Below are 19,668 nucleotides of genomic sequence, written 5' to 3'. Positions count from 1 at the left end.
GAGGGAGGGAGAGGACTTTCGCGGGCGTGTGGCGGCCCGCGCGGTCGCGGCGGCGGCGGGTTGGCTGCTGCTGCGGCGTGGTGCTGCCTTGTGTCCCGTGCCAGGATTGCGTGCTCGCGGTGGTGCCGAGGTGCCTTCGAGCGGCCATGCATCACCGGCGGCGACGCGGCTCTGACCCGGGACGACAGAGAATGGCGTCCGCCGAAGTCGCACCGCCGCTGCTGTTGCTGCTGCTGCCCCGAGTGCTGAAGCCGCTGCGGCCGCTGCGGCGGCTGCAGCGTCGGTCCGGCGCCCGGTAGCGCCCGACCGACTCCGGCGGGAGCCGCGAGAGAGACGGGGGCCCTGGCGCCTTCGGCGTCATGGCGCGACCCACCGCGCTGCTGCTCCCTTTGGTCCTGCTGGCTCCGCTGCTGGTGCGTTGCTCGGAGCCGCAGGCGCCGGCGTTGCTGGCCGCGCTGCCCGCGCGCTCGGCCCCGGCGCTGGCCCGGGCGCTGCGGCGCGCGCTGGCGCGCTCGGGCCAGGGCCCCGGCGACTCGCCGGGACCCTGGCTCGCGGTCACGCTGGCCGCGGACGCCGACACGCGTGCGGCGCTGGCCGCCCTGTGCGCCGCCCTCGAGAACCACAGGCCCCTGCTGGTGGTTTCGATGGCGCCGCCTCCGTCAGCGTTCGCGGCAGCGTTGGCCGCGGGATACGCCAAGCTGCCCGTGCTCGCCTACACTGGAGGATACCTGGACAGGGCGGCCCAGGTGAGTAACACGCATGCACGTGTCTTCTTGATTCCCTGCGGCTGTAACGGTTTGTGTCCCACTGCTCTCCCTGGCTAGCTGCTGGCATGTCCTGTTCGCCAGGACTCGAGAAACGTGCCCCGAGCTGAGTCCTGGCTTTTGATATCGGGCCTCTTACCCGCCTGCCGAACATGTGATCGCAGTACCATTGTGCTATTTTGTACACAATCGACGACATTCTGCGCGGTTCACGTAGTGTGAACGACACAGTGCCGAACATGTGATTACAACTGTACAGGGGTCTGACAACAAGTCACGTAGGTGAGGCCTCCGTTTTCCATGCTCCGTGGCGCGTGCCAGTGTTCGCGGCATCCCGGAGGTCCGGCAGACCGACGGTACCCTTCGGCCGACCTCTGTCTTTGGCCTTCGTTTTTGGTGCCTTCTCGTAAATGTGGCACAGTTGCAGGAAATGCGTTTCGAAGGTTGCATACTCTGAAACTACCTACACACTTTTTCTCCTTTTAACTCATCAGCCACGCGGACTTTCCCACAGTTGTTGCAGAGTTGTTCCTAAGCAACCTACAGGGACATTTCTGACGGCAGTGTCGACCACCGCATCATCAGTACATTTGAATAAATCACTCAGCAGTTTTGCGTAACTTCAACTTTGCAGAGGTTTCTATTCGCGAATTCGCATAGTGGCCGAGTGCAAAGATAGTTTTCGCCGAGGCAGTGCTCGCTAGAAACGCTTCGAGTTATTGATGAATGATTGCAACTGGTAATAAAATTTGCCTCGGTAGCCCTATAAATCTTTCGCTTTCCATAATTCTCTGTGGTACAAGCAGCCGTTTTATATTACTTAATACTATAGGCTTACGAAATTAAAGCGTTTATCCGTTCCGATCCTTGTAAATTCTAAAGCTACCGATCGTAGACGATCGGTAGCTTTAGAATTTACAAGGAACAACTGAAATAAGAACCATAAAATAAGTTGATCAGAGCGAAAACCCTATTCTTCAGGCCGCCTTGAAAGCTTGCTTTCCCGCACCAACAGTTCCTTTGCTGAGAAGCCTGCTGTGAGGCTGCTGAGTAGAGAAAAACATTCGCTGGTGGGTTCAATGGGAATCTTAGTGTGGACCGACGTGAGAAATTTGTGGTTGGGCCAACTGAAATTTTATGGTTGGACGAATTTTAAATTGCGAGTGGGCCAACTTGGAAACTTCGGTGGTGGCCCGATAAAAAATTTTCGGTTGCCTTACTGAAATTTAGAGGTGAACCGAGTTGTCATTTAAGGGTGGCCCAACTTGAACGTCGGGAGTGGCCTAATTGAAATTTGTGTCGACGGTCAGCTTGAAATTCGCGGGTGGGACACAACATCTGTAACCATTACAATAGTGTAATGTCGCTAAAAATGTCGCAGGTATTCGACGATTTGTAAACTAATGCGTGAGAATTCTTCTTCACCGCAAAAAAAAAGGAAAGTGTTGGGCAGACACGCACAGCCTGGGAGAATAAACAAAAAAGAGAATTAACAGCCCGAGGCAAATACTGCTCACAGATTAGTAGACAATGTTTCTCATTTCTGTTACATCTGCAGCGGTGGGGCTCAATGTTCGAGACGGCCGCACGCAGTGAGATACAAGTCCTGTAATTTCTAAGTCAATTCTCTAGAATCTTCGGCAGTCTTTTCTTTAAAAGCTTTACACTTATTGAGCTACGACATGCTTCCCCTACGAGACCGATGCGCATATAGAATGAGAAAATGCATATCTGTTCTGATACCATCAAGAAAAAAATATCGACGTTGGCCAATTTCATATCGGTGAGACACCTCTAGTGCGTGGTTGAAACGTTGTGCAACCTACATAGGCAATTTTACGTACCCGGCCATGGGTTGCCTATCAGCTGCGGCGCAGTGGTGCGTGAGCGTGGACACATTGACAAGTAACGGCCAGCGTGGCTAGCCATAAACGAGGCCCCTCTTCGACTTGACGACCTAGGTCATAAACTGTGCCAGAGAAAATGCACGTCAACGCTAACAGGTCTCTTCCGGCGACACTAGTAACCGGTACGATCACCCTGATTATGATTCTTGCCGATGTCTTCTGTACTTTCTGCGCTATGGGTTCTTTTCTATTTATTGCCGAGAGCGATGAAGATATTTGCATATCCAGACTTGCCAAACATTTAGAATAAACCCTTTTGTTTCTAACCTTTTTGATAGGAAGCTGAGACAACCTATTTGCTGTAGCTACCATTATTCACAGTGAAAGGAGTTAATTAAAATATGTTGTTGAACATTTTCGCTCCAATACATGGGTTTTCGCGCACTTCAATACCGTTTCTACAGGCGCAAATAACAATGTACAATCAAGTACAAAAAACAATCTCGCAGATCTCTCTCATTGAGGGAATCAATTTCATGCGAAGCACTCATCTAGTAGCAGCCTATGCCAGAGTTTTCGCTTTCGGCCAAGCGTTACGCGGTGTATCGAGGTCTTAGTCTAAAATTAGTAGTTGTGGGCTTATCGAGGGCTTACCAGGCACGAAGAATACAGTGGAGTTGAAAGGGTAGCTAATGGTCCGACGGTACTCACGTTACAGCTGATACGTCATTTTCATCGCTACGAAGTGCACGCTACGTTGCGATGACGTGCGTATCACAAGTAGCGTTGGCAGGCGTATTCGCGCAACGCTTCCCTATAGCTCGACAAGTCATAGACATTTAATGTTATTTTTCCCTCAGTACATAAGCGAATAGCCAGCAAAGCCACCGCAGTTCGCGTTGTCCCGACATGACGCTTTTACAGGGTCTTTTTCCGAAGCAGTTTGAAGCACCGGCTTAGTTCTGAGGTAGAATACTTGACTGCCATGCAGAATGCCTAGGTTCGAATCCAGCTCGAGCCGAGATTTTTATTATTTGCTTCTGTCGAGATGTTGCACCTATCGACAATGTCACCCATTCTGGCGCGGCGCCACTTTTTCTCTGCATGGGCTCTTTCACGCCATCGTGTTAAGATTTCCATTGTCTGGTTTGATATACACTGTGAATCACCTGCGGCGCATACCCACACACAATGGGCTGCGGTATGCGGGTATGTGCCGCACGTGACTGGTGGAAAGGATTTCGTGACGTACCCAACAGGGAAGTCAAGTTATTCATGTCATGACCTGCGAATCGTGTTCATCATATATTCACGTGCTCCAATGCACATTTTATAGATAGATAGATAGATAGATAGATAGATAGATAGATAGATAGATAGATAGATAGATAGATAGATAGATAGATAGATAGATAGATAGATAGATAGATAGATAGATAGATAGATAGATAGATAGATAGATAGATAGATAGATAGATAGATAGATAGATAGATAGATAGATAGATAGATAGATAGATAGATAGATAGATAGATAGATATAAAAAGGTCAAAAGGAGTTTCATTCCCTAATCAAAACTTCGCATTTAATAAAAGCCAAACATGAAATTACAAAGCATAATACAATAGGTGTCACGAGTGATAAATCGAGAACACTATCTCGGACCGTTAATCACCTGGTTTCCACTGAGGTTTCATGCCTTAAGTAAAGCGTGCAGACCGACATCTTGTTGACATTAAGCGTGCCGGCGGAAACAACAACAAACTAGCGCGTTTTAGTCAACTCTAAATTGTTTCTATCTCAATTGTCTATGACTGTACGTTCTGGAACGCAAGCGACCACCGCCGAGTATGACGGCATGTAGCGATCACTCGCACAAAAGCAGCCGACGCGGTTGGCTGCTTGTTCAGATTTTCGGCGACAGCGCTCACCGACATTGTTGCGCACCGAGCGTTGACTCGTTTTTCCTGGGTACAATTAAGTTCGTGATTCGCTCATTTGCCACATTCTAGTGATTCGTCGTTAACGCAACGTTATCCTAGGAAAACGAGTCGTTTGCTATTAAACAAGAGAGCACACCTTCATGCCTTGCCTCTCTATGTCGAAATTACGCTTTCGTGCTTCTCCTCATCCATTGGTTTCTCCGCCCCTTTAGTAAGGATAGAGGCGTAGGCGTGCGCACAGGGGAGCAGGGGGGGGGGGGGGCGGCCGCCCCCCTAATCACCTAAGAGGGGGGGGGGCGCAAAGTTTGCCCCGTACATTGACTTAGTAGGGTGGGGGAAGGCGCTGCGATGAGCCTTTGCCCCCCCCCCCCTGATGGGCAACCCTGTGCACGCCTATGGATAGAGGCCAGCAATACTCCTACGTAAGCAGTGTCCGTCCAGAGAAGGGAAAACTTATCGGTGTTGTGATGTACGGCACAAAATTCAGTCTCACCAATCGATGTGGAGTATTTGTCGGGAGCTTGATCTATAGTGGAGGCAAGAAACACACGTGTTGACAGGTTGAGAACATATAGTAGAGCGGAGTTTCTTAAAAAGTAAAAACAGGTTAGACCACTGGCTGTGGAGGCATCCTAGTGTCCGGGGAGCTGCCTCAATACCAAAAAGGAGCGAGGCAAAACGACCCCCAAGGTTATGGGAACCGGCTATCTGAGAAGCGGGAAGAACTCACTCGTCATCGCCAAAAAGCGCGATTACCTATCCTCCCATGTACCCATCGAAGTACCCGTGCACCCAGTAGCAAGTACCCATACCAAGTAACCATGCACCTACCCAGGTACCCGTGCTCCGATGGGTACTTGACTCTTCGAGGAACTAGAGAAAGAAGCGACGGACAGTCGCTACATAACGGAGCAGTTGTTTGGTAAGTCTCCTGCCGTAATGCGCACGGTTGCGGAAACACCAACGGAGATAAACTCACTTCCGCATCATATAAAGATTGTTTCAGCGTCTTTATTTATTTATATTTACATCAGAAGCCCCACCGATTTCTCACATTCGGGTTTACGCAGTAGCGGTTCACGCCAAAAAGGAACAGGAGTGTTAGCACTAACGGTACTAACAGCAGCGCTTAACCAAGACACCCAATCGAGAGCAACGCGATAATTTTATTAACCTCTGAGCGTTGGTGCACTGAAGGCAACATACTGCCACGTCGAAGGAAACAAACAGCAAAGACGCTTGTAACGAAAACGCTAGTAATTTTACAATTGATAAAGATACGCGGGTCGTGGGATCGAATCCCGGCCGCGGCGGCTGCATTTTCGTCGGAGGCGAAAATGTTTGAGGCCCGTGTACTTAGATTTATGTGCACGTTAAAGAACCCCATGTGGCCGAAATTTCCGGAGCCCTCCACTACGGCGTCCCTCATAATCATATCGTTGTTTTGGGACGTTAAACCCCATATATTATTGAGATAAGCAGGCAGCAACATGGAGCAATGCAACCGACAAAAAACAGCTCAAAAAGAACGGAAGAAGAAGCAACACTGGTCAGCTCACCAAAATAGAAAGCGCTGGAAATAAGCACTCTTGCAAAGGGTGCGAACAAAAATTTTCAGGCGCACAGAAAAGCGAGATAAAGTGAAAGATAAATGGGAGCGAGGTGCGTGCACGTTGTGCGAGGTCGAATGATGAAAAGAAAAAAAAAGGGTAAAACAATAACTGAAAAAAGAAATAAACCGTTATATTGTAATCGTAGCATAGGAAGGCTCAATGTAACGGTCTTACTGCGTGCCGTCTCTGCAGACATCGCATTCCAGTGAGCGAAAGTATGCCGAAAAAGGCGAATTTCGAAAGGTTGTCTCGTATGACAATACTGCTTCAGTTTATTGGAATGCTCGGATCGCGTTGCTCGGTGATGAAATGATTCCGCATACGACGTCTCATTTATTCGCATTTTATCATCGCGATTTGGGAACCCGTGTTTTTTCGGGCGGTGCCGCCGTATTATCTTCGGTGAAAGCGACCGTTTCTTGGGAGTATAACGGGCGATGTAAGTAAGCTGCAGCAATTATAGACATATTCGTTTTTTTCCTTCAGAACATTTTCAAGCTTTTCCCTAAATATTAACATGGCTGCCCAGATGCAATACCACAGCTCTCGTAGACAAATAAAAGTTCCGTGCATAGGTAAATTAAAATTTGACGTTCACCTACGTAGAGGCACTGGAGAATCTTAATTTCTGCACAGCCTTCTTATCTATGCAGGCAACATGCTCACTGTACCCAAATTTCGCACTGCATATAACACCAAAGTACTTATTACTTTAAATTATTTTCAATAGTTGATGGAGTATTGATGTTGTAAAATAAGTCGTTTACGTTATGCAGGTATGGGCACCATTTTCGTAGCGTTGATCTTCATTTGAATGGTTGTGCATCAAGAATATATTGTCAATAAATCTGTCTTTTTTTATCTTAAAGATCCTGTTTACCTGGAAAACGTACGTCTGGAGAGATGATACAGACTAATAATATCTGGGGCTTAACGTCCCAAAGAGGATACAGACATCCGCAAATTGCACGATACTAATCAAAACATCAAGACTTACGTGGTCAGTAAAATTTAAGAAATGGCGCCAACAGACCCTTGATGAATTCCTGAATTCAATGATTGCCAATCTGAACATACGTTGGCAACCATTACATGCTTGAAAACAAGGTACGCCTCAATACATAAAAGCCGTGTATCGTCTTTGCGTTTTGCCAAAGTTCTGGATACGATACACAAAGGAATGGTTTTTTTTTTTTTTCAATATCTAGGAATATCATATTATTTGGCCTTGTTTATCTAGCATCACTGCAGTATCAGCAGCAGTTTTCCAGCGGCTGTGTGAGAGTTTGTAGGACTTTACCAAAAACCATACTTGCGGCCGGCAATTAAATAGCGTTCCTCAAGAGAAAGCGAAATTACTTGACTACGATATGCTGAGAAACTCTTGCACATCGGCACCGCAGGTGACGCAGCCTATAGGTAGGATTGAAAGGTGCGTAGCTTGTTTTCGGTAGAGGAAAAAATATTTGCATATATTCAGTTGTTCGAAAGCTGAGCCTGTCATAATTATTACTTTAAAAAGACACAGTTTCGCCGCAAGGGCGATGCAATGAATGCGATAGCAAGAAAAGCGGCCCGTGATGGACGCGCTGATACGCTGCATAAATATCTGCCCCTCGGCAGCAACTATACTCGCGAACAACTTTTCTTGGCAATGAAGCGAAGGCTACAGAGCCACAATGCACGTATCTTACCGCTAATAAATGTGGTCCCACAATTGCGTCCGTATTTTCTGCGTGAGATATATAAAATACTCCTTCATTTTCTACATGTAGCTTTTTGAGACGGAACGTAGCGCACACAAGCGAGATATTTGTATTTCTTTTACTTTATACGTACTCACTTTGCATTTTTGCGTGCGTGAAAAAGTCGCGCCTTTTACCCGTACCTTAGACGCTAAGCAGTGTTTGCGTCGAAATGCAACACTAGCCATCACTTTCCACGGCGTTACGAGACGCGCGCCAAACCGGACTACTTCGCGTAGCAGTACATGTGCAGACGCTCCGTCCCCGTAGCTTTCCCTTCATTGCCAAGAAAAGTTGTCTGCGAGTATACCGCGCGAGCAGACAGCGGAAGGGCAAGGTCCTCCCTGCGCTAATATTTGAAGAAGCGAGCGAGCTGGCCGACGACTTTTAAATGCGCTCCTCGCATCATCTCGCTGGTAATGAAGAAACGCTTATAAGCGCCTGCCGTCTCTGAGTCCTGCCAGCGGTAAAGGGTGTGTATATAACGCTTGCCGTTAGCTTCCTGAAGGATCTGCTCTTTGTGGCGTAATGGCTAGAGCCACGCGCTGCGGAGCGAGAGGTTGCTGGTTCTATTTCGCGCCTCGGAAGCATTTTCCTGAATTATTTTTCTTTGGGACTTTTATACATACATACATACATACATACTTATACATATACGGTGCATGACGGCGGCGATGGGGACGACAAAAACCAGCCGAGAATGTCCATCTACAGTGAAACCTCGGTGATACGAATCTCACGGGACCACCAAAAGTATTCGTATCATCCGAAATTCGTATCACCAGAAAGCATGCAAAATTAGCATGCGATTAAAGAAAGTTGGCGTACATTTTCATTTGTTGTTTGCCAGGGCTGCGGCAACGTCAGGAAAAATCCTGAATGATTGTCAGTTAAGGTTTTAGATGTCGGCAATCATACCAGCACTCGTAAATATACGGCCCGTACGTGTGCATTTATTTAATGAACCAGAAGCGTTGAGACCCGCGACACTATAGGAAGCCGTGACGCGTCTCTGAAGGTTTATTCTGACCGTAAGAAAATTGTTTTTTTTTTTTACACCGTGATTCTGACGATTTGGCGGTGCGGCGCGCATGCCCACGCTTGCGTTCCCGTGCTAGCACGTGCTTGGCGCGTCTTCCGCGACAGCGCGGACAGCACCTCTTCGAACCTGGGTGGTAGCGAACGTTCGTATCAAACGTCGCTGGGTGAAAATCTGTTCGCAACAACCGTACTCCATCACATTAAGGCCAATGGGCCTTGACCGGAACCAACGAAAAATTCGTATCACCCCGAAATTCGTATGAGCTGTGATCGTATCACCGGGGTTTCACTGTAATTGGTATCGCAATAAAAACGATGTACACAAATCATCCAGCATCAATCGGCGTATTTCACGTTACAAGTTAAGTATATGGTCGGTACCGTATATAGTGTATATTCGCCTCTTTTTTTTTTCCTTTTTTATGGATGGCGAAGTCATCTTTTCTAAGCCTTTAACGCAAGACGCATGCCCATTTAACACGACAAACCGACCAAGCAAAAGACGCGAACACGTCCTCCTACAAGTCGTTTGTACTAGCATGACACACGTGATCTCCGATCAAACAAATGGGACGGTCGCAAGAGATAGATATCGTGCTATAGATTCGTAACGAAGTGATATGCGCGAAGGTAGCGACACCTCAAGCTCAGTTTTTTACTGTGACGTGCCGAAGAGCGAAGCTTCGGCCGCGAACTATTCCTGACTGTGTTAGCAATAACTGCTGCTAACGTGTCTTCTTTCCACTGGTGAGCTTGCCGATTAGCTCACACACAGAACAGCACTGGCATAGCGAATCGCCTTATCTATAGCCAACCTGTGCTCTTCGAACGTATACGCCGGCTACCGGCAAAGAATCTCTAAAGAAAAGCGAAATTAAACGGCAAACGTTATCTAAATGCCATCACTGCTATAAATATGACCGCTCCAAAAATATAACATACGCCTTTGATAAAGCAACTGACCATCTGCTGACCCGAAAGTCGTGGGTTCGATCACGGCCGCGGCAGTCGCATTCAGATGGAGGCGAAATGCTAGAGGTTCGTGTACTGTGCGATGTCACTGTACGTTAAAAAAACACAAGATGGTCGAAATTTCCAGGGAACTCCACTATACCATAGCTCATAATTGTATCGCGGTTTTAGCACGTGAAATCTCAGATGTTGTCATTATTAATAATATTACCGGTAAAGTAAAGCCTTACATGCCTTATTCCGTAGGCTTGGGTGCCCATCCTCCGAGTAAAGTGAACAGATTGGAGACAGTGCAATGGTACCGTGAGCCTTTTCAGAAGATGATGCGATGTAAAGCAAGTCGGATGTTGTGTTAAGTCTTCCATCACGTGATTCACGTATTGGGGCGGTGTGCCGGCAGTCGCGCCACTCCCACCGCGGGGCGTGTGTCCGCTTCCGCGCTGCAGAATATCAGCAGTTTCAGAGTGTCCGGTCAACTGCTTCACGAAAGCTTCGCTTCTCATAGACCACGGGTCTCAAACACGTGGTGGACCTTACGCTAGCATCTCGCCCCACATATAACTGCCTTCGCCCCATTGTTTTTTCTTCATAAGTACCTTCCTGAGCGTTCAACATCGCTAAACGGTACTCGAATCATTTTCTCGCCTATCGCGATTACGCCGACGCCGACGTGAATGACCTCAGGCCTGTTTTCTTTTGTGAGGCACTGCATGCGGTCACCCTATACTGAAACATAACCGTGGAACGAAAGCTCTGTATTTCAGAATCTGTGCCCAGATTTCAGTCATGCTGGAGATCGGTATCGCTATGCATAGGCGTGCGCAGGGTTCCCCATTAGGGGGGGGCGAAGGTTCATCGCAGCGCCCCCCCCCCCCACTCTACTAAGTCCATGTATGGAGCAGATTTTGCGCACCCGCACCCCTCTTAGGTGACCACAAGGGTCAATGTACGGGGCAGATTTTGCGCACCCCCTCTTGGATGATTAGAGGGGGCGGACGCCCCCCCCCCCTGCCCCCCCTGTGCGCACGCCTATGTCGGTATGTTTCCCGAATCCCGACCTCAAGTTCCTTTCAGAAGTGACCCATCATTGCGAATCAGTTCTGCGGAATCCCGCAAGGTGGCGGAAAGGTTAAAAAAAGGAATACTGGCAACCCCTCGTTTGTAGTACGAAGCCACGTGGGATTCCATACGGATTTCTCAGAAAGAAAGCATATTAGTAGCCGAAAAATTTGTCTTTGTCCGGGCATCGAACCCGGGACCAACGCCTTTCGTGGTGGTCGCTCTACCAATTCAGCTAAACAGGAAGCCAGCAAATGCGACTGCTACCGTCCTTGCGGCTTCGTGCTATAAACGGGTGGTTGTGAATTTATCTTTCTTCAATAACCCATACATGAGAAAACGGAGAGACTTTCTTTCACATGGCAACGCTAACTGACATTGTGTTAACCCCCCTTCCCCCTTGTTCCAACCTTCATACTCCCGGCCCTTGCGGGATTAAATTTCGTGACTGCGGTCCGCTAGCGGAGGTGAGTTTGAGACCCCTGTCACAGATGCTAGCGAGTGCGTTTGACGCGCGTAATGTTTTATACGAACTGGTCTGCGATTACCAACTTTGACCGCTACTGCCATGAGTGCTGGAAGAGTCGAAGGGACTTCGAGTAGAGTTAGGCAGTCCGGTCAGGAATAGTCGACGAAATCTGGTTTTTCGGTTGAAGCTGCGAGCAAGAAACTGACGTGACTTCGCTACGGTTCCCCTCTTTTAGCCGCCAGGCGATGCCTAACGGACGGTGGGGATGTCACAAGCAGATGCGCCACACGATGCCGCGAAATGTCGACACCGACGTCTCACGCATCAGAGCCTAATGCATGGCTCGCGAGCGTGGAAAGAAACCGCACACGCACGCGCTTCCAGCATCGATGCCCGCAGGCAGCTTCGACCAGGACCTACGAAAAAAAGAAAAGAAGCTGATTTATGTTCGTGCCGTTCCTTCAACCATGAATATGTCGACCGCAGCCCAATGGGTTTCTCAAGCGGAAAGCTTTCTTGTGATTCATCTATGATACTGCAAAGCTGATGATTCTATCACCAACTAGCTTATCATTACTGATTGGTTTAGTGTACATCCGAGCTCATACGCACGTATGTGCGGCATCTGCGTGTGTGTCGTGTGTTAGCGTCCTATTACTCATGGTGCTTTTGTTTGTTTGTTTTCATCGCAAAGGTAGATCAGAGCGACTATGGTTTTGTACCACCGTTAAATAATTCGTCATTGTCACCGTCGTAATGGCTTCACAGCCAAGCTGTATACCTCTCGTTGGTAGGAAAAATTCGTGGCGTAAAAACGTAAATATCATCGTCATAAATGGGTATGTGCCACAGAAACTGGGCAACAGACGGGCCGCGTATAGCAAGTGGGTGAAAGAAAGAAAGAAAGAAAGAAAGAAAGAAAGAAAGAAAGAAAGAAAGAAAGAAAGAAAGAAAAGAAGAAATAAAGAAGAAGAAAGAAAGAAAGAAAGAAAAAAGAAAGAAAGAAAGAAAGAAAGAAAGAAAGAAAGAAAGAAAGAAAGAAAGAAAAGAAAGAAAGAAAGAAAATCATGGCGAAAAAAAGATTCCTCACGAGGTGGCGGGATCCTAACCCTCGTACCCCCGATCGCAAGGCAAGCGTCTAACCACGCGGTTATCCAGGCGCTTTGACAACTGAAGGCGAACGGCACATCTTTCTTTGCAATCAGGCATACAGCATAGTGATCAGTGTTCGTTTCAATAAAGAAAGCCCCAAAACAAGCATCAAAACCGCATGATGAATGATAAGGCGTCTGTGAACAATGGGAACACCCTCCCACGCGTTCCCCGTAAAGATTAGGTTGCAGCTGCTTTGCACTTCACACGAGGGCTTCGAATGACGTCAAACTCCATATACAGAGTGTTTCAAGAATTGTGTCCAAAGGCCTCAAAAATAAGGCAAATGCGACATTTCTTCGATGCCTTTACAATTACTTCTTCTGTAGCCGCTGGCATCTTAACATGGCTAAAGACATCATTTGGGAGAAGTAATACAGAAAGTAAAATTAATTAACTTTTTTTAAATAGTGGAATGAGGCGCTTATGTCTAAAGGGCGAATTGAAGTCCTTCGTTCAAAAGACCCGTTGCAGCTTTGACATTTCGAAAAAGCGGCCTCGAGTAATAACCGCGAAGTCGTGAAATCCGACCAAATTCAGGAGCGAAATCGAAGCCGAAACGCGGAGTAGCGCAACGTGCTATATTATTCTTAGACGTCCAGAATGAGTGAGCGCTTACAAACATAGCACGCATGGAGCACATACATTAACGAACGCGGAAGAACTACGCCACGCTTCTATGATCGTTGTCTTGAACAAGGACGTCATTCTGGTCGCCTGCTTGTTGCGCTCGTCGGTGCTTCGGTTTCGGTTTCGCCGTTCAATTTGGTTGAATCTCATTACGCCACAATAATAAAAGAGGCTGCATTTTTTATATATCAAAGCTGCGATGGGTTCTCCTCATGCAGAACTTCCATTCTCCCATTTCACATAGGAGCCTAAATCCACTAATTAAGAAGTTATAATTTAACTCTCTTAATTACCGTCTCGTTTAATGCCTTTAACCATCTTAAGATGCCTGCCACTACGGAAAAAGCAATTATGGAAGCAGCTAGCAAATATCAAATTTTCCTGAATTTTGAAGTTTTCCACACATTTTTTGAATCACCCGGTATAAAAGAGAGACTCGCACAGCAACTCACTCAGTTCATTCTAAGGCTGCCATGGGGAGACCACTGAAATGAAAGACACTAGAAGAACAGCGTGAACACATTTGCACTTCACACGAAGGCTTAGAATGACTTCAAATGGCCCTTCTATCTTCCCGCGTGTTTCCCGCTTTCATATACAAAAGCGAGACCCGTCTGGCAACTCAGTTCGTTCTAAGTCTGCCATAAGCATACCACGGAAATTAAATAAGCCAGAAGAACAGCGTGACTAGATTTGCTATTCACACGAAGGTTTCGAATGACCTCAAACGGCCCTTCCATCTTCCCGCGTGTTTCCCGCTTTCATATACAACCACGGAAATTAAAGAAACCAGAAGAACAACGTGAGTACAATACTCGACGTAAGAAACAAATTCGTCTTGCTGAAAATGGACGCGGAACCAATCACGGTCTACCACAGCGATTTTCACTGCCATTACTCTGCCTGGTGTCCAGCATGCATGATGGCTCGCGTCCGTATGATAGAAAGAAAGGTGAGAACCCTGTGGTCGCTTGCGTAGCAGTGTTGCGCGTATATGTCACGAAAGGAAGGACAGTGTCCCATTTAGTCTGGTCTGATGCGGTGTACACCTCGCTTGGCAAGCAAGAGGTACGTGGATCTATACCCAGAACCTCCCCCAAGTGTGACGTGGTTTATTGACGCGTGGACTTGAGGGAACTTTGAGAAACGTCAAGGTTAGAGCGTCGAAGAGTGGCGGACGTCAAACAGCTAAAATCAGGGCAAGCGCGAGCTCGTGTCCCGTGCTGCTATTGACACTGAGGCTTGCTTGCTTGCTTGTTCGCTCGTGCGCTTCGCCGTCGTCCTTAGTTCACTACATGTTTTGTAACACTTTCTATAAAGGCTACGTTGAATTTCGTATTAGTGGAGTAAAAGACATATGCAGTACTTGAGGCAAAACAAACCCCGTGCCCTCTCGTACGTGTTTCGCACGTCAGTCGAGTCTAGGTGCTGCGTCGGCACGGACGTCACTAGCAAATATTGGGCAGCCGCGCATTGTGAGAATGTCCGAGCAGCTCCAAGCGCCTTCAGCCATCGTGTTCAGCGTAACTTGTCTACGCCATAACATCTGTTGTACGTACAGAGTTTGTCCGAAAACTAATGTCAGTCAATACATTGTAAAGTGTCTATACCTCAAGAAAGGCTACGACCGTTTGATATTGGTGGAGGGGATAGTTGGCGTACGCACATGAGGTCGCAATGTCATGTGCGTACTCTCCACACACGGACAGTGTGTGGAGAGTAAGGAGAGACTTCTCCGTGAAACTAGTTTTCATTTCCCGTGCAAGCAACAATGCAGCGCTCGTTGGAACAAATGATTGCCATCAAGTTTTGTGTGAAACTCTACAAGTCCGATGTGGAAACTTTTCCTATGATAAAGACCTTTGTTGATAATTGTTAGTCATAACGTGAAGTGTGCCGGTGGCGTAAGGCCTTTTTAGAAGGTAGTAAAGAGGTCACCGATGAAGCCCGTTATGGACGGCCGTCGACGACTATCACCGATGGCAACGAGCCAGTTCACCCGGCCTTTGTCTTGAGCCGCTTCCTTGCCAATTTGAAGGTGCCCAAGGGCGCCCCAGCTGCCCTGTCGTCCTAACAGGGCTCCTCCAGACTTCCTTTTGTTTCCACGCTTGAAAACTCCTATGAAAGTACATTATTTCGGATAACTTGGCAAAGTCACAAAGGCTTGCACCAAGGCTCTATAGGACATTCTGGAGGAGACCTACCATGACGCCTTCGAAGCCTGGAAATCTCACTAGAAGCGATTTATTGTCGCAGGAGGAGCCTATTTTGAAACATTTGCGTTGTGTTGATCTGATCAATACGTCTGTTTAAATCGGCTCATTGATATTACTTTTCGGGCATACTCTGTATATGCTTACGTCTTCACGAAATCGACCCGCCACGGTGGTCTAATGGTTAAAGTGCTCGAGTGCTGACTTGCAGGTCGCAGAATCGAATCACGGCCGCGGCGGCTGCATTTTCGATGGAGGCGAAAATGCTAGAGGCCCGTGTACTTACATTTAGGTGCACGTTAAAGAACCCCAGGTGGCCGAAACTTTCGGAACCCTCCACTACGGCTTCTCCCATAATCATATCGTGCTTTTGGGACGTTAAATCCCGATAATTACTATTATTATCTTCACGAAAGTATGCATATTATGTGAAAATAAACAAAATTTTTGCATCTTAGTCCTGAATAGCACGTATTAACTGTAGACTTGCACATTTCTGTAAAGATGTATTCCTTAGTCCTTTGTGTATATGTTACTGTCCTAGCTGTATTGTCCCTTTGCCCGAGCGATCGCAGCGTCATACGAAAGAATAAACGTTCTTCGAACACAAAACGTTGACGTTAGCGGACGGGAGTGCAGCCTGAATATAAATTCACTTCGCTAGCGTCCCTCTTCACAGTAATACAGAAATGATAGTGTCTTTTTCTCTCTTTTTTTTTAGAAAGATACCGGCATCTGAAGCCTTGCGGGGCAATCGGTTGGCTGGTTGCTACCGCACTCTGACTCTGATTGCAACAGCAACGCGAAGCCTGCTTTTCATCAGTGTCGCAGAAAGCCTGTACGAGATGAACGTGCAGTGGAGCAGCCGCTCGCGAAAGCAATCCGAGACCGGAAAGGGAAGCGCGTCAGCACGTCTTCTTGTCGCAAAACAGACAGTGAAATGCGTGCGCCGAGAAACCATCGCGCGTGAGGTTGCTGCTGACGTCCGTCTCGCCAACCCACGAAAGCTCGCAAGTACCATGTGATCGGAACTTCCCGCCAATTCTCGGTCACTATCCAAGAAGACAGCGCCTCAGGATGCTCTGAGCTGGAGCGCGGTGCTCCGAAAGGACCAGGCGAATGTGTCTCAGATCATAGTTTTACGTAACGAGCTACTACTGATAGATTACTTGTAATCAATTACATATTCCTGTAATTTTATAATATAATCGATTACTTTTTCGAAACTGTAACGCTCCGGGTAATTCAATTACATTTTCTTGTAACTGATTACCGGTAATCAAATACTTTTATTTTTTTCAAAAATCACGTTTTAACCAGTCTTTTACGGCAGTTCTCGTAGGGAAAAATACGCGACCGCTCTTAAAGGGGTATTCCCATGGGAGAGAAATCCTCGGGGGATAAAGGTGGAGCCTAGTGACGTCAGCCCGCGAGGAGAATTTCCCAGAAGTGTCCCCCACTGACACGGACGAGGCGATCGGAGGGGAAGACCAGTGTTACCAGACTACACTGGTGGCTTGTACCGCCCGTTTCACCAGCTGCTGACGACCAGCCGCAGACTGTACACCCACTGCCGCTCTCTACAGGAGCAAGTGCAACAATGTGGCCAAACAAGAGACCGAAATTCCGCTATATCCCCCACCACCGGGGCATCGTTTCTCCTGTCGGGGAGAAGGTCCTCGTGGCCTCCGAGGAGTCGCGAGGGGGTCGCGCCCACTAACTAATCCGTCAGGTCGCGGTCACGTGATACGCATTCTCCACGTGTCCCCCGTGGATTTCTCCCTCGTGTGAATGCCCCTTCAGGGACACACGTCCTGTCAGCCAGGCGGTCCTTACAGAGCCTGTTTTTTTTTTTTTCACCTTTTCCTTGGCCTTACCTGCAACGCATTACCCGAGCGCCGGCAACAGCGAATTACGACGTTTCATAGAATACACCGAACCAGCATGGAAGCACTGTGCAACTAAGAGCTGTTGTACAGGGTGTCTTATAATACCGCCCTTCCATCGAACGCATGCACTGAGAGAGTGTTAAGTATAGCAGCTGGCCTTTCGACGAGGAGACGTGGAAGAGTCAGCGGCGACAACATTGATAAAACAACTCATGTTGAAAGTTAACAGCGTGTAACACTATATCACAGAAGCCACAGTCAGCCTTCCAGCCTCACGCAAGCCTTCCAACCTTCCTCTGCCACGCAAGCGAAAGTAGTTCGTTGTAGCTTGAGTAAACTTGTGTTATTGTGTTACGGTAATAAAGCTTTGAAGGGAGGTAACGCAAAAGTAATCGATTACGTTTGTGTAATTGCTCAGTTACTTTCCTGCAGCTGTAACTGTCCACTGTAATACGTTATATTTTAAATGAAGTAACTGTAATTGCGACCGGTTACTTATTTACTGTAACGTGTGCAAGTCTGTTTCAGAGTGCTTCATTTCGGCCGGCCAAGTGCACGACTAAAAGCAATGTGCGTTGGTTTCTAAGCCCTTTCTGCACCGTCGTTTTCCGTACGCTGTCGTGTTGTCGGTGACTTGCTGCTGCTGCTTTGATAGAACATGCTGACGTCATCAGCATTCTTCGGAAATGTTGCCACTGGGCTCGCTTTTATACAGATAGTGTTATTAATAATAACGATTAGAATAATAATATTTATTGTAGTTCTTTAAATAAAATAGCACATGTGATCAGGCTTCCGAGGACATCGGTGGCTTGACCGGCAGAGCCTGGCAGACAGCGAAAAACCGAACGCGTTACTTAATAGTGAAATAAGGCATGCAAAAGATACGCGTCAGATTACCAGTAACAAGGCATACAAACGAAAGTTATAAACATTATACAACATTTATGAAAAATGTCATTGCCCACGAAACACGAGAAACACATCAATGAACAAAAACTTTGTTGATACAACCTTCATGAAAATCAACAGATAATAAAGCCAACGAAGGAATGGGCGACCTTAATTGTACTGTTTGGAAGTGTACTGTAGTAATTACGATATAAATGTGAAGAAAGTAAAGTGGACCAAAAGACAACTTGCCGCCGGCAGGGACCGAACCTGCAACCTTCTGATAACGCGCCCGATGCTCCACCAACTGAGCTACGGCGGCGGTCGTCCTCTCGTCCGGGTGAGGCAGTCGCGCCTCAACTTACCGCAAAATCAGAACACCTAAACACCTGCGCTCAGAATTCATATTCGGCAGTGTCGTAATCGTCGGTGAATATTTTCGGTGGTGCAAAGCACAATCCGCAAAAACTTTCCTGACGAAAGCCTCGGTCTCACTTGACGTCGCTCGGCCGCGCACGTGATCGCCGCAGCAACGAGGAATTCTTTCGGAGGATATCGTAAAGACACTGCGAAGACCGATCGAAGCTACCCGTTCCACGAGCGAAGAGCTGCAACAGCTGCCGCGCGCTTTCGAGGGAACCCGAAAGATGATGTTACTGCTGACTGCATCGGTAACGCTGCCTTTCTACAACACCAAATAACGACGCATTCGCCGCGAGAAGTTACCGGATAAGCAAGAGAAAAGAAATAAATGCGGCTTACGACGACACCTCGAAGTTTGTACGCATCTGTTGCGACCAGTTATTTTATGCTTTTATTGTTACGGATGGACCATGTTTTATTTCAAACGTTCAATTCGATGCAGAAAGTAACAAGCATGACTGAATTTCCATGAACGACATGGTCCCACATATGTAATATTTGTTTATAATTTGAGACATCGCGGATGCACACCGTCGACGATCATTGAGCACGGAATTTTAAAAATTATGTAGCCCTTGCCCAATCGCGAAAATGGGGGCAAGGGAAGCTTTGCTTCTGCGTGCCTGAAGTACAACTTCCTTCTTCTTTCTTTCTTTCTTTCTTTCTTTCTTTCTTTCTTTCTTTCTTTCTTTCTTTCTTTCTTTCTTTCTTTCTTTCTTTCTTTCTTTCTTTCTTTCTTTCTTTCTTTCTTTCTTTCTTTGTATTGCATAGCACAATGCTCCCTCCTAACCGTTTCATGCTGCGAATTGGGTCTTCATCCACGTGCTTAGCGCCGCAACACTTCAGTCGCTACAGGCAACAAAGAAGCTCGTGCCTTCACATCCAGGCAACAAAAAAATGTGACAACGTGAATTGCCATATCATTGCCATATCAGACACTGCTGATCACCGAGAAGTCCATGGCCGAGAGAGCATCAATCACATCAATACCCCTGCGACCGGTGCGCATTCGAGGGCC

At 47.4% G+C, this 19,668-nt stretch overlaps 1 protein-coding gene across 1 annotated transcript; it reads left to right on the top strand.

Moving 5' to 3' along the window:
* The first annotated feature begins 359 nt into the window (after positions 1-359).
* LOC119405582 (uncharacterized) lies at positions 360-15,308 on the top strand. Its single transcript, XM_037672418.1, has 2 exons — positions 360-746; positions 15,273-15,308. The coding sequence occupies exons 1-2, from the start codon at positions 360-362 to the stop codon at positions 15,306-15,308; spliced, it is 423 nt and encodes a 140-aa protein (XP_037528346.1).
* The last annotated feature ends 4,360 nt before the right edge of the window (positions 15,309-19,668 follow it).

This window comes from Rhipicephalus sanguineus, chromosome 9 (genome assembly GCF_013339695.2).
Source record: "Rhipicephalus sanguineus isolate Rsan-2018 chromosome 9, BIME_Rsan_1.4, whole genome shotgun sequence".
NCBI classification, from domain to species: domain Eukaryota; kingdom Metazoa; phylum Arthropoda; class Arachnida; order Ixodida; family Ixodidae; genus Rhipicephalus; species Rhipicephalus sanguineus.
The sequence above is the reverse complement of the archived record's forward strand: the minus strand, read 5'-3'. Positions and strand labels throughout refer to the sequence as shown.